This window comes from Amphibalanus amphitrite, unplaced genomic scaffold (assembly GCF_019059575.1).
Source record: "Amphibalanus amphitrite isolate SeventyFive unplaced genomic scaffold, NRLGWU_Aamphi_draft 000498F_arrow, whole genome shotgun sequence".
NCBI lineage: Eukaryota > Metazoa > Arthropoda > Thecostraca > Balanomorpha > Balanidae > Amphibalanus > Amphibalanus amphitrite.
Genome location: NW_024881992.1, coordinates 137,758 through 150,580, shown reverse-complemented (window position 1 = coordinate 150,580; position 12,823 = coordinate 137,758). Strand labels below are relative to the sequence as shown.

Genomic DNA, 12,823 nt, shown 5'->3' with positions numbered 1-12,823 from the left:
ATTCGCTCCGTAGATCTGTACTGACGGGTTTACGCGTTGTTGTTCTCGAGACCGTATATGGGAGTTGCTTGTACTAATGTGGATCAGATTATTGTACTGCGCGCTAGAGAACTCGAGGGAGTGCAGCTGGGGAGCGATGTCTCTGCATTGCGTCCTGGCGCGTCGTGCTACACTCGATTAACTCGTTCTGTTCACATTGTATTTCGTCGTTGCTCACCCACAACACCGGTGTCCCGCCGCACCATCACGGGATTACCGTCAGATAGGACAGGACAGGACGGTGCCCGGTGGGGCACCTTGTCTGTCGTGCGGTGGGACAGGCCGGGGACTGACGGCCACCAGAGGCACACACCGCTCGGCCGGCCGGCCCCAGTCGGCCCTCAGCTCACAGAAGCACAGCACCAGATCGCTACATACGTCGAACAAGCACACAATGCCCTCCGTAGGGGGTAAAACCTCGGTCAGATAAGTGTCAAAACTTCTCACTTCCGCCGCCAGACGCAGCTATCAAAGATTTCACTCAGTAAAAGCCGTTCACGCCACTACCTACACAGCTATCATTTCGATCACGTGGCTCTCGCCCTGGCTGCTGACACTTGTAGAGGTCACGTCAGTGACAAAGGATGGGGACTCTACATGAAATCACCACGGCCGGTCACGAACTGCTACGTGAGATACGTGTGGCGCACCGGATGGACTTTGATATAATGACGGCGTGATGTGCCGTGCGAACAGAGGGGAACGTTACAAAATTGTCGATGCCACTCTGGATCCAGAGCTCGGCAGGCCAACAGGCGTGCGAAGGTGAAAACTGATGCGAACATAGTTGGGGGGGGGGGGGGATAAGTGTAGAATCTCCAGGGCGCATAACAAGAGCGAGATATACGATATATCGTAGGATCAAATGGGTTAAATGGGTTTCTCAGCAGATAAATGTCAGGCTCACAATTCTGAAAATACAAACATGTCACCCGAGCCCGTACGCCATTCCAGATAAGGCAACGTTCAAACATTTCCAGCTTGACGGTAAATGTGCCGTGTTTTACCACTTCTAACGGGCAGTGAACGCGACAAAGCTCGACGTAACACGCATTTGATCATCACAGGGGAGTCGGCCATTGCACAGACTTCGGCGATAGGGCTGGTAAAGCCTGGCAGTGCACACTTGGCACTCAAACAGGCGCTCCTACAAAGCCAACCATTTAAATAAAAAAACAAACATGCGACACACAATCACACAAAGCTCTCAAGCAGATCAGATGCAGTATTATGCATTGGACGGTTCGCTCCTCCCACAAACACCCATTTTGACTGGCAGGTTACAGGTTAGTAGCACACATCTACACACACAACCGGGCACAGAACAAGACCACTGAAGGCGCGACATCAGCCAACCAGGTGGCGAAGTATAAAATGGCACAGACTAGCCGGCCAGGCGCGCCCCGCCTGAGCACGCCTCGCCGGCTCACAGGGTTCACGACTAGTCGGTCATCACTAACGGCGCGGCTGGGCGGACGGGCCAACTCCTGGGCGATCGACTCTGGGCGCTATCATTGACCGCGTGACGGGCCGGGATGGGCAGACAGGTCTGTCACGGCCCCTGGCCGCGCTAACCGCCGCCACCGCCCAGCCGCCGGCGCAGTTATCTACATTTATCACTGTCGGGGCGCCACTGGAGCGCAGAAAGGCCGCTGACCGTCCGTCCGTGGGGCACTCCGTCCGACACGGACCGTCACCTCTCGCCCGCCACCGACTGGGAGCCCGCACGAATGGAAGACGCCCAATAGAACCGCAGATACAGTCATAGAACACTTTGCCTCTCCTCTTGCTCTCAGACATTGCCACTCAGAGCTATCACATATCCTGACCAGCTCACGGAAGCCTTTCGTTTTGCGCTCTCGAAGAGTGCGTTCTGCGTCGCACAGATGATCAGCCGTCGTCACCGGCGGAAGTTTCGGAGTGTCGGGACGTTCAGGGGAGCACGGGCGCGCCGGAGTGACCTGGACGGGCGCCGCCGGCTCACTGGTAGCCGTTCACCCGTCGGCCCTCCTCCAGCTTGGCGAAGAACGGGTGTCTGCAAACGAAACAAGCCGTCACTAAAAGCCACATATTGATTCGGATGGAATTAGGTCATAGCTAGAGCGTCAATACGTCTATGAGCAAATGCTTGGAACTTTTTTACGGTCATGCGTCTTATAATGACGGCAAAAACGAATACAAAATTTAGGAGCTGCATACGATAAAATGACCAGAGATATCTTGTAATTAATTATCACTGTCGAATTGAAAGCTGGAACGTCATGTGCGCATCACATAAGCCGAATATCCCAGACACGGCAACAGCTGAGACCGTCACGTGAGTGTCACATTAACGCAAATGGGCGGCAAAACTGCAATTAGGATTACACCAGTAGGCTCTTAGTTCACTGAAAGTATACGTCAGCCATTGTTGCCCAGGCTATAGTAGATGAGATTAGGGAATTGCGGTTCGTTGAACATCACCAAACGCACATTCCTGAGCGATTACAATGCCGCTATAATCTGCCATTGAGGGACAGGACAGACTATTCTGTCCGAGCAGTGACCTCCGCAGCAGCTGATGACGTCACGCCTGTACCTGATGACGTCACTCACCGGATGGCGTCACGCAGCGTGATCCGCTGACTGGGTTCATACTCCAGCATCCTCTGGATCAGGTCAAACAGCTGCACGTGCTCCGGGTCAGAGCTCTGCATGTACCGCTGTAAAGACAGGTCAGGTCAGGTCAGGTCAAACAGCTGCACGTGCTCCGGGTCAGAGCTCTGCATGTACCGCTGTGGAGACAGGTCAGGTCAGGTCAGACAGCTCCGGGTCAGAGCTCTGCATGTACCGCTGCGGAGACAGGTCAGGTCAGGTCAGGTCAGGTCAGGTCAGACAGCTCCGGGTCAGAGCTCTGCATGTACCGCTGTAAAGACAGGTCAGGTCAGGACAGGTCAAACAGCTGCTCGTGCACAAATGTCAGAGCTCTGCATGTACCGCTGTGGGGACAGGTCAGGTCAGATCCAGGGGCGGCAGTGACAGCTACAGCGATCTGATGCAAGCTCGGAGCACCCATGCACTTTACACTCCGCCGCATTGTTTGCACAAGCCAGCGAAAAACCACACAGACCAGCAGTTCTTATCGCATCCTTCTTATCTCACCCGACCGCAGTCTACGCCATCGCCCTGTTTACACTCGCTTAACTCTCCCCGTTCCAGCACCCCCTCTGCCCTGCCCGGAGCTCTCACCCGGAGTGGTTTGCAGTTCTCTCGGACGTAGCGGGCCGCCGAGCTCTTCTCGTCCCAGTCGAGCCGTCCCCGATAAAAGTACTTGGTCTTGGAGCGCTGGCTCATTCTGCGGAAACACATGGGAGAGGTCAGTCGATAATGGCGTGAAGGGTAAGCAAGAGTCAGCACGAGGTCGTGCCTATCTTGATAGTGTCACAAGTGCCGCCTGCGGACTGCCCGCGCTGCTTGAGTGAATGACAATGCGAAAAACTCGCTGTAAAAACAATGGAACACCATGACTCTTCGTAGTCATAGGTATAGGTATCAGTTACCCGTGGCCGCCGGGCTGGTTCAGTTACGCTATCGCGCAGACAATGAATCGGAGGTGTGCAGACGCCGTGCAAAAAGTGATGAATACAAATAGATGTGTTTAAATCAGGACACGCACCGTGCACAACGGCTAATCCAGTGCCAAAACGGTTCGTAAGCCGACGCCAGCTCGGCGGTGCGACATTGGCCCTGGACAGGACACGTTCGATGTTCAATGATACATTCACAACACGGAACACGCCTGATCGAACACACCATGAGGCGCCTTCCGGTCCCTTAATTCACAGAACCGTGCCGCTGTAATTCCCGACGCGCTAAATCCGATCAATCGGCGACCACCGCGGTCTGGAATTGGCCGGGTCGCCAGCCGACAAGCCCCCCCCCCCCGGACGCGGTGCACGCCTGACAGCCCCACCTGACGCCTGTGACAGCCGAATCGGGCGGGCCTGACACACTGACATATCGCCCCGTCGTGTCGGCCGCCATGTGCGCCGCCCTCGCCCCTGTCTGCTCTCTGCACCGATCCGGTGCACACACAGCACCCCACACCCCTCCCCGCGTGACTCAGTAGTCAGTGCAGAGCTGCCCACTCATCAGCGACCCCGCTGTGATCAATACGGGTCTCACCTGTACGGTATTGGGCCGAGGATGCGCTCCATCATGGCCAGATGTTCGCGGTTGTCGTGCGTCTGGAACAGCGTCAGGCCCAGATACAGCTCGAACAGGATGCAGCCAATACTCCAGACGTCGCACGGCTGTGACCAGCCCAGCTCTGAAACGGACAGAGGTCAGGTCAGGTCAGGTCACCGGGCAGGGGCGGTAGGACATCCAGGTCACTTCAGGTCACCGGTCAGGGGAGTTCAGACACCCGGGTCATGTCAGGTCACCGGTCAGAAGCGGTCAAACACCCAGGTCATGCCATGTCACCGGGTTAGGGCGGTCAGACACCGGCACGGATGAACGGGCTACTGAAACCCATGTCACATACGGGGGCTCATGTTGGGTCGCACAACTTCTCCAAGTTTCTACCCTATCACAATTCATATCGCACCGTGGCTAATTCTCATTCAGCATCTGCCGCGTCTCTCTCTCTCTCTCTCTCTCTCTCTCTCTCTCTCTCTCTCTCTCTCTCTCTCTCTCTCTCTCTCTCTCTCTCTCTCTCTCTCTCTCTCTCTCTCTCTCTCTCTCTCTCCTCTCTCTCTCTCTCTCTCTCTCTCCTCTCTCTCTCTCTCTCTCTCTCTCTCTCTCTCTCTCTCTCTCTCTCTCTCTCTCTCTCTCTCTCTCTGCTATCCCTCCTCTTTCTCTCGCTCGATCCGTACCTCTCCTGCCCCCCGATCTCCCTTTACATCCTTCATCATTCCATTTGAGCGCCTGCAGCCGCGAGCCTCCCGTTTCTTTATCTCAGAAGCGACGCTGCAGAACCCACAAAGGGGCGGCCTTCCTGTCCCTTTACGACCTCCTCCGAGCAGTGCCGGCGGGGCTGCGTGGCGGATCGGTCTCGATAAAACTCAGTAGCAGCTAGGAGAGGTGTTCTACTCACTGAGCCGCAGCCGGCGCCGGTCCACTGGTCGCAAACAGGAAATGACCGCTGTAAATGCATCGTGGGATAGTGCTTTGAGGACGGTCAGTGTCCCGAGTCGGTCCCGAGTCAGAGGACGGTCGGCGGCCAGACGAGAGTCTGCAGACGGCCAAAAATCCGGTAGAGAAGCGTAGAGACCCGGTAGAGGCACACAATGCTTGGAGCACCCGCGGAGGTATGTAGGGCCTTGCCCGCGGCGCGAACTCGATTGAAGACAGTCCAGTTCAGAGCAGTGATCACACTGTCTGTTACACTGAAGTGCGAACTTCCATAACCCGTAACGATTCCGCTGTTCGGTTTGTTCGTTGTCGGCCGTTGATATTCCCTCTCGTCGCTGATCGATCCAGTTCGAGACAAAGCCTCTGTCACTAATCTGGGAGGCGTTAGGTCGATGAAGGTCGTTCGGGTCAGCTCAGCTCAGGTCAGGTCCGTCAGTTCAGCTCAGATCCGTCAGCTCCCGCCCGGTTCGAGCTCCGGCTGTCTCAGGGGGAGCCGGAGCCGGAGCCACCACCGCCAGATCCGGAGCCGCCGGAGCCACCACCGCTCGGATACCACGTCAGACAGGTTCTCGCCTTGGTCGGCAGCGAGATGGGCTCCCGCTGGTGGTGCCGCACCAGTTCCTCCACCGAGCGGAAGCTCGCCTCGTCCTTCTTGTGGTAGCCGAGCGCAAAGCGTCCGTCGCTGCGCTGCCGGATGTTGAAATTATACACCTGACCGGAGTGTAGCAGCGTGAGCGCGAACGGCGCCGAGGCCCCGCCGCGCTGCGACGGCCGCACCACAAACGCGCCGTTGCCGCGGCGCAGGATCAGGGCGCGCGCGCCGGCCCGGTCGACGGGGTGGAACCAGGCCTGCTCCTGGAGACTGGCCCCGGACGGCGGCGGCGGCAGCGAGCGGCGCACCAGAGGGCTGCGCGCCGGTCCCCACTCGGGACTGAGCGGCTCACGGGGCGGCACCGGCGGCACACCGTCCGGCACCAGGTAGTCGCCCGGCTCCGTGTCGCCGTCCCCGGACGCCGAGCTGGTGTCCGAGCCCGGCTTGGGCGGCCGCGGAGGAGCGGGGCACGGCGGTGCCACCACCGGTGACGGCGCCCTGTCAGAGCCCGGGGCCGGCGCGGGGGCGGGGAGGGTGTCTGCGGTTTTTGCGGCAGACTCTGACGTGTGAGCGGTCCCGTTGCACCGCGGAGAGACGGTGGTCCGAGCGACCCGCGGAGAGCTGCTCCCATTGGTCGACCCATTAGCCACCACCGTCGGCGAGTCTGCCTTCCCGGTTCGTCCGGCATCCGTAACAGCACCGCTCTTGCTGGCAACAGCTGGCGTGCTCTTCCCCACCGCCGGCGACTTCATTACGGGGCCGCCGCGCTCCCCCTCCCTGGCGGGGCGCGGCGCCGGAGCGAATTTAGCTCCTGTGCCGGCGCCGGCGCTGGACGCCGCCGGGGAGCCGGCCCCAGCTGGCCGCCGGAGCTGGACGGACGCGGTCGGCGCCCCGAGGGCGTCCCTCCCCGCGGGGCCAGCTGAGTCAGCGCCGGCAGCCACCCGACGGACGGGACCGGTCGGTGCTGCCCGCGCCAGGCCGTCCAGCACCTCGAACCGCTGCCGCAGCCGCTGTACCGCGCTGCCCGTGCTGTCCTCCATGGCAGGGTCACACGCTGGGCCGGGAGACCGGTACTGTCACACGCTGAGGTCAGGTCAGGGCCTCAACCACTCCCGTCACAGTCCCACACAAAGTTACCCGCTGCTCAGCGTCCTCTCGAGAGCAAGTATCGAGCTACCGACCACTTTCCACACGCTATCTTTCCTCCACTGTTTGACAACACGCGGCGCGCGGGGCCCGCTGCCGCCGCCTCCGCCCGCGCACCGCCGTCTGGCCGCCGGCCCGCCGGCCGCGCCGCCGCGTCGGCCGGCGTCGCTGCCTGCACGTGGCCCCGCCCTCCCCGACGGAGCGGCCACGCGCGCCGACCAGTGACGTCACGGCCCGTGGCGGCGCACGGGTGGTATCGCGTCACGGCGGCTTGTTACCGTCGGGCGGACCAGTCACGTGACCCCCGAATTGGTGGTGACTCATCCGCGCCGGTTAAAGTGGGCGAGGGAGGGGAGGTAGCCAAGGTCGTCGACGGGCTGTATTGATCTGGGGGGGAGGGCGGGCATTGCCCGATGGAGGGCAGGGGCCACCGGCCCGGCAGTAGGGGTATTTATTTATCTGGCAGCGATGACAGGCCGGCGCGGCGCGCAGCTGAGGGCCCGACGCGCCGTCCAAAAATGTTTGGTTTAGCCACCGGCAGACTGCGCCGACCGGAAGGGCCGGATAAGATCAGCGCCGATGTCGACCCTGGTGGCTGACCGGTACCATAACAGCCGCCCTCGCCCTCGTCCGTCGGTGATAGCGCCACTCATGGAACTGCCCTTGGGCGTGACATTCGACGGGTGAGCGATCATTGCCGATGATTCGGCTCCCAGTGTCAGTCGGTCCAATAAACTTCCGTGCGTCACGGCTTCTGGCGATGAGGCTGTTGAACTCGCACCAGTCTGAACAGTGGCGATATATTTTCGGCTGACGGGTGATTTATATCGAACTAAGAGGTACAGTTGGCAGCGCATTATTTCATTATATCCCATCGTTTTTCCTTACACAAGTAGTGCTGTAAGGGCAAAACAAATGCTGAATATCCAAAGAGCAAAGCAAAATAAAATTATGCAAAAAGCTCAGAAGTTCACGCGGTTATTAACCGTTCCGCTATCGTCACATCAGCAAGACGAATTACGAAATAATGCAGAGAATGGCATACAAGTGTATCGTAAATAAGCTCGTGATTACCTAGGTATACCATCACTCACGACGACGAATGATAAGCGATGTACCCAAATGATAAGGACCCTTCAACACTGACCCGAGCCGACTATCCATCTGCTTTAAACCCTAAAATACTATAGAGGAGAAAGTGTTTTGTATTCCGCCTGTTCGCGCCACCGGCCACAGTCGGAGCCCGCTCTCCCTCTCTGGAATGTTGCCTGCTGATCTCCGCCGTGATGACCATTTTACGATATCATTCGATCCATGTTTGGCGGCGGTATGTCCGGTATTGGTGATCAAATGATGAGTATTGCCTTCTAAAATCGCGGGACTAAGGCACACACTGGTCACAATTCTGACTTGGTATGAGGTGAAGGATGCAGCGACTGCTTTCACCGTGCGGGATGAATTTGGACAGGCCAGCTGCCGAACAGGAACGTGAATGGTCAGCCAGGTGCGGACATCTTTTAGGTGTGACTCAGGTAGCCTGACAGGAAGCCTGGCAGCCTCTCAGGTAGTCTCCTCTGGTAGTCTGACAGGTAGTCTGGTAGTCTCTCAGGTAGTCTGACACCTAATTCAATATACCCTGGTCTGACGTGCATCCCCCGCAGGCCCAAGCTGACGCGGCTGACAGTCAGCTACACACACACAGCGCGGAGCTGCACCGTGCAGCTAACAGCTCACCGTCCTAGGGGCATTGTCAGCATTAGCGAGGGCAGAAATCACCCCGCGTGGCAAGACAATGGGGAAGGGTAAGCACAACTGCAAATGCCACTGCACAGCATGTGTCAGGCCCGTAAGTCGAAGCCAAATGAAAGCGAGTCGTCCGTAAAACAGCCGATGTTAACAAATAACCTGCACATTGGCTCCTATTGGTTCTCCCGGTAGTGCCGAGCAAGATTCTTACAGATAGTGCCGAGTACGTCTGCAGTAGTGCCTTGTCCGGTGGTGTCGGTTTCACCTGCTATAGTGTCCAGTAGTGCTGAGTCACTATCCGTACTCACCAAGCAGCACCTCGGGCGCCCGGTAGTGCCGTGTCGACACCACCGTGCTGTGGTGCTCATGGTCGAAGGTGGCACTCCCGAAGTCGATCAGACGAATGTCCGAGCTCCGCACCACGCGTACGTCCCGTTTCTGAGAACAGATAGGACAGCAAGAATAAGAAATGTGGGTCACGTCAAATGGGTAGCATATATCGAGACAAATGTTTAACATTTTCTATCTGATGTCGGTTAGGATCTGGGGCTGTCGGAGGACCGATGTCAGGACAAACTCATCACAGCTCAGAGAGCGGTATACAGCCCGGCTGCAAACTGTGCACGGAACTGGAACCGTACTTTGGTTTTCCGCTACAACGCGGCCGATTTCGCGGACCTTGCAAGTTGCCGACACCAAAACGCACCGCACCAAACAGATCTATCTGCCGCTGTGTGTTCAAAGCAGCCGCATGAGGTCCATCTCTCCGCTATCTTGCTCGCAATCATCGAATCAGAAGCTTCACGATTAGCACAAGCAATGTTTCTCGTGTAGCGGGCTCATTTCCGAGCCCGTATTGCACACGTACTGTACAGGCTGACCTGGATCTGCCTGAGGCGGTGGGACGGGGCAGGAGAGGGGGGTAGCCACTGGCGAAGATTAGTGAGACGGACAGTTTTAGTGGCGGAACTGGGACACGGCTGGCCACATTTGCTCGCAGCATGTGGCCAGAAGTGATGAGCAGTGCCAAGTAAAGCGAGGGCAGTGAAGATTACCGACGCAGGGGTCGCAGCTCGGCTCCGGCAGTGGGACGTGAATGTCAGACAAATGACACACACTTTTCTAGCATACTGCTAGCTTTTGTATGATACACGTGGAACTGAGGAACGCACCTAAATAGGTAGAAATGGCTCAACGAGAGGTGAAATCGATAAGCTGCGTGAACGAAAAAATGTCCAACAGTATCCCATCGCCTACATGGCTTCATGTTCATCATAAGACAACAAGGACTAACCGAACTGCACAATCAACGTTATGTGCATTCTCGCACGCAACTAATAATTCATTGCTGCTAATCTCCCCAGTTTCGTCCGACACCCAGTCCGCCAGCGGCCGTGGCAGCTCCACCCCTCGTTATAGCTCAGTTCGTAACCGGTTCTCGTACTCCACCCATCCACGGTGGCACGTGAGGTGTCAGCCGTCAGCCCGGGGCCGCCCGCTCCCGGGTGCGCGCATCAGCGACCCTCTCACTGGGGCGGCACTCCTGGAGGCGGCGCTTCTTCGTCCCCGGGCTACATCAGATGGGAGGTGCGATTATCTATCCGTGCCCTTCGGTCGTCATCAACCAGCGGCAGCACCTCTAGGCAGTGTACCGCAGATCGGCCATTGCTGTCCTCCCCCGGGCAAAAATGGCATGTCGATCGGGTAAAACGTCCGATCAAGCCCTGCCCGCTGGCCAAGATCAGCCCAACATTCCACAGTGTCGGCACACCAACCCTGTCCACTGGGGATCAGACAGCTTGCTATGTTCACAGGGGATTGGACAACCTGCTGGACAGACCGTACACTGTCCAATCCCAGACCGGAGCTACCGCGCCGAGCCGGGAGAGCTGGGAAGCTGCCCCCCCCCCCCCCGGCAGCTGCGCCCACTCTCGGCATCCCCCGGAGCTGTTTATTATGATTCGGTGATGCATCGGTCTGGCTGCAGCCGACCCGACCCCGGACCCCGGCTGTCCGTCTCGGGTCGCGCATTCTCCGAAGGCGATGCTCAGGTTTGACAATGAGTGCGCCGTCAGCCACACCTCAGCCACACTCAAAGGTGCACTGGATGCGAGGGTGAGGGGAAATGAATTATGTGCTATTGAAGCACCGTTTCAATCAATACAGGAAAACGACAAAACTTGGTCAAGAGCAGAAGAGCTTGGTCTGACGGGAAACTGAGCCCAATTGAGATAGAACATAGCTATGAACATAGTTCTCACGACGTTAGATATACATAAGTTAGGTTATAGGTATTGCCTTCCTGGACACATTGATCACATCTGTCACACTGCAGCACCATGACTAAAAGTATCTATCTCTGCAAAACGCTAGAGCGCCTGCAAGCACCCAAGGCACGTAAAGCCATTGAGGAGAAAATGAACGGGAAATATTTCTGGCATGTTCGCCCGCATTCCTCTCTCGTAAGCCATGACTCACATATTGCACTACGCCAACTCGGCTATTCAACTATTAATGCTCTCGGTGGGACAGTAGCGGCGGAACACCTTGAATCAAGGGGGGGGGGGCACTGCCGACTTTTGGTTCCATTCTTTCCATGCAACGCCCATAGGGCTAATGTTAAAATTCCAAAATAAAGGGGGCACGGTGCCCCCTCCCCCCAGCCCCGTTCCGCCGCCTATGCGTTGGGACGAATTTGGCTCGATCGACCTCGGCACGGTTTAGTGGGCGTTGTCTTTTACTCGGAGCGATTTCACTACTGCCCGTTGCCGGCGCCAGCGAGGCGGCAATTTCATGTTACTAGACGGCAGCGGAGAGCGAACCTGACAGACCAGCTCCACCGACTAATGGGTGGGATTTGGGACCTGCAGCGACGCTCTCTATGGCGATGCCTAGTCGGGGTCGCAACGAACAGAGACCGGAAACCGACAGGGCATCTTGCAAATATCAATGCTATTACACTGTTACGCACGAACAGACGGACAGTAGTGCACAGTTTGTACCCGTCCAAATCCTTCCCCGGCGGCAGGACCCACCTTTCTCGGGCTGTAGGTGACGTCGTAGTCGGAGTTGACGAACAGAATGTTCTCCGGTTTGAGGTCGGTGTGCGTCAGCCGCGTGTCGTGCATGAACGCCACGGATCGGCACAGCTGCAGGCCGATGTGGCGCACCTGGGTCAGCGGGTACGGCTGGTAGCTGTTCTCCTTCTGTAGGGGGGAGGACGGGTGTCAGTTCTCCTGTCGGAGGGAGCGTGGGAGTAAGTTCACCCTCTGGCAAGGGGGGCGGGTGTCAGCCTGACGGGCGAACGACGCAGGTTCGAATCTCACCGACACCAACTCGTGTCACTTGGGATGAACTTCAGCGGCCAACACGTAATTTACTGCAGTTTATCGCAGTTTATTATGAACGGTTCGCACAACAGTAGGACGGCTCCACCAGGCACACAAGCGAGCTGAACCGAGCTGCAGGTTCGATAGAATAAAACAAAAAGAAACCTTTCTCAGAACCTCCTTTGCAAGCAGACAAGGCTTATCCATCTCGCAACGGCTACTTCAACGAGATAGCGGCGTCAAAAACCTTGCAATGTTTGCAAACGGTCAGGCGTCACCTCACCAGGCGTAACGTTGCAGAGTGGCGTAATTCAACACATCACAACTGAGATCAACCGTGCAAACGCAGTCAAACGGACCCAGCGGCGAACGCCGACGGCAGGCGGCTGACTGACTGACTGACTGACTGACTGACTGACTGACTGACTGACTGACTGACTGACTGACTGACTGACTGACTGACTGACTGACTGACTGGCTGACTGGCTGACTGACTGACTGACTGACTGACTGACTGACTGACTGACTGACTGACTGACTGACTGACTGACTGACTGACTGACTGACTGATTGACTGGCTGACTCACGCAATCCCTAACTCACTCACTCACTCACTCACTCACTCACTCACTCACTCACTCACTCACTCACTCACTCACTCACTCACTCACTCACTCACCCCGGTTCCCTCCCTCTTACCATGAAATCGAACACGCTGAGTCCGAGTATCTCGAAAGCGATGCAGATGTGTCCGCCGTAGTCAAACCACTCCAACATCAGCACACACCGGCTGCGGGTGACGGAAGGCACATGTTAAACAGAGAGGCTGCTTATTCAGTGACAGCACAAATAAATA

General features: G+C 57.3%; 1 protein-coding gene across 1 annotated transcript in view; it reads right to left on the bottom strand.

Moving 5' to 3' along the window:
* Window positions 1-181: 181 nt before the first annotated feature.
* LOC122392717 (dual specificity protein kinase CLK2-like) overlaps window positions 182-12,823 on the bottom strand; it is a 61,118-nt gene continuing 48,476 nt past the window's right edge. The window contains exons 6-12 of the mRNA XM_043387926.1: window positions 12,667-12,757; window positions 11,674-11,844; window positions 8,947-9,076; window positions 4,204-4,348; window positions 3,268-3,373; window positions 2,635-2,741; window positions 182-2,074 (exon numbers count right to left, since the gene is read on the bottom strand). Coding sequence (XP_043243861.1) covers window positions 2,020-2,074; window positions 2,635-2,741; window positions 3,268-3,373; window positions 4,204-4,348; window positions 8,947-9,076; window positions 11,674-11,844; window positions 12,667-12,757 — 805 coding nt within the window. The 3' untranslated portion in view covers window positions 182-2,019. The remainder of the gene's footprint in view (window positions 2,075-2,634; window positions 2,742-3,267; window positions 3,374-4,203; window positions 4,349-8,946; window positions 9,077-11,673; window positions 11,845-12,666; window positions 12,758-12,823) is intronic.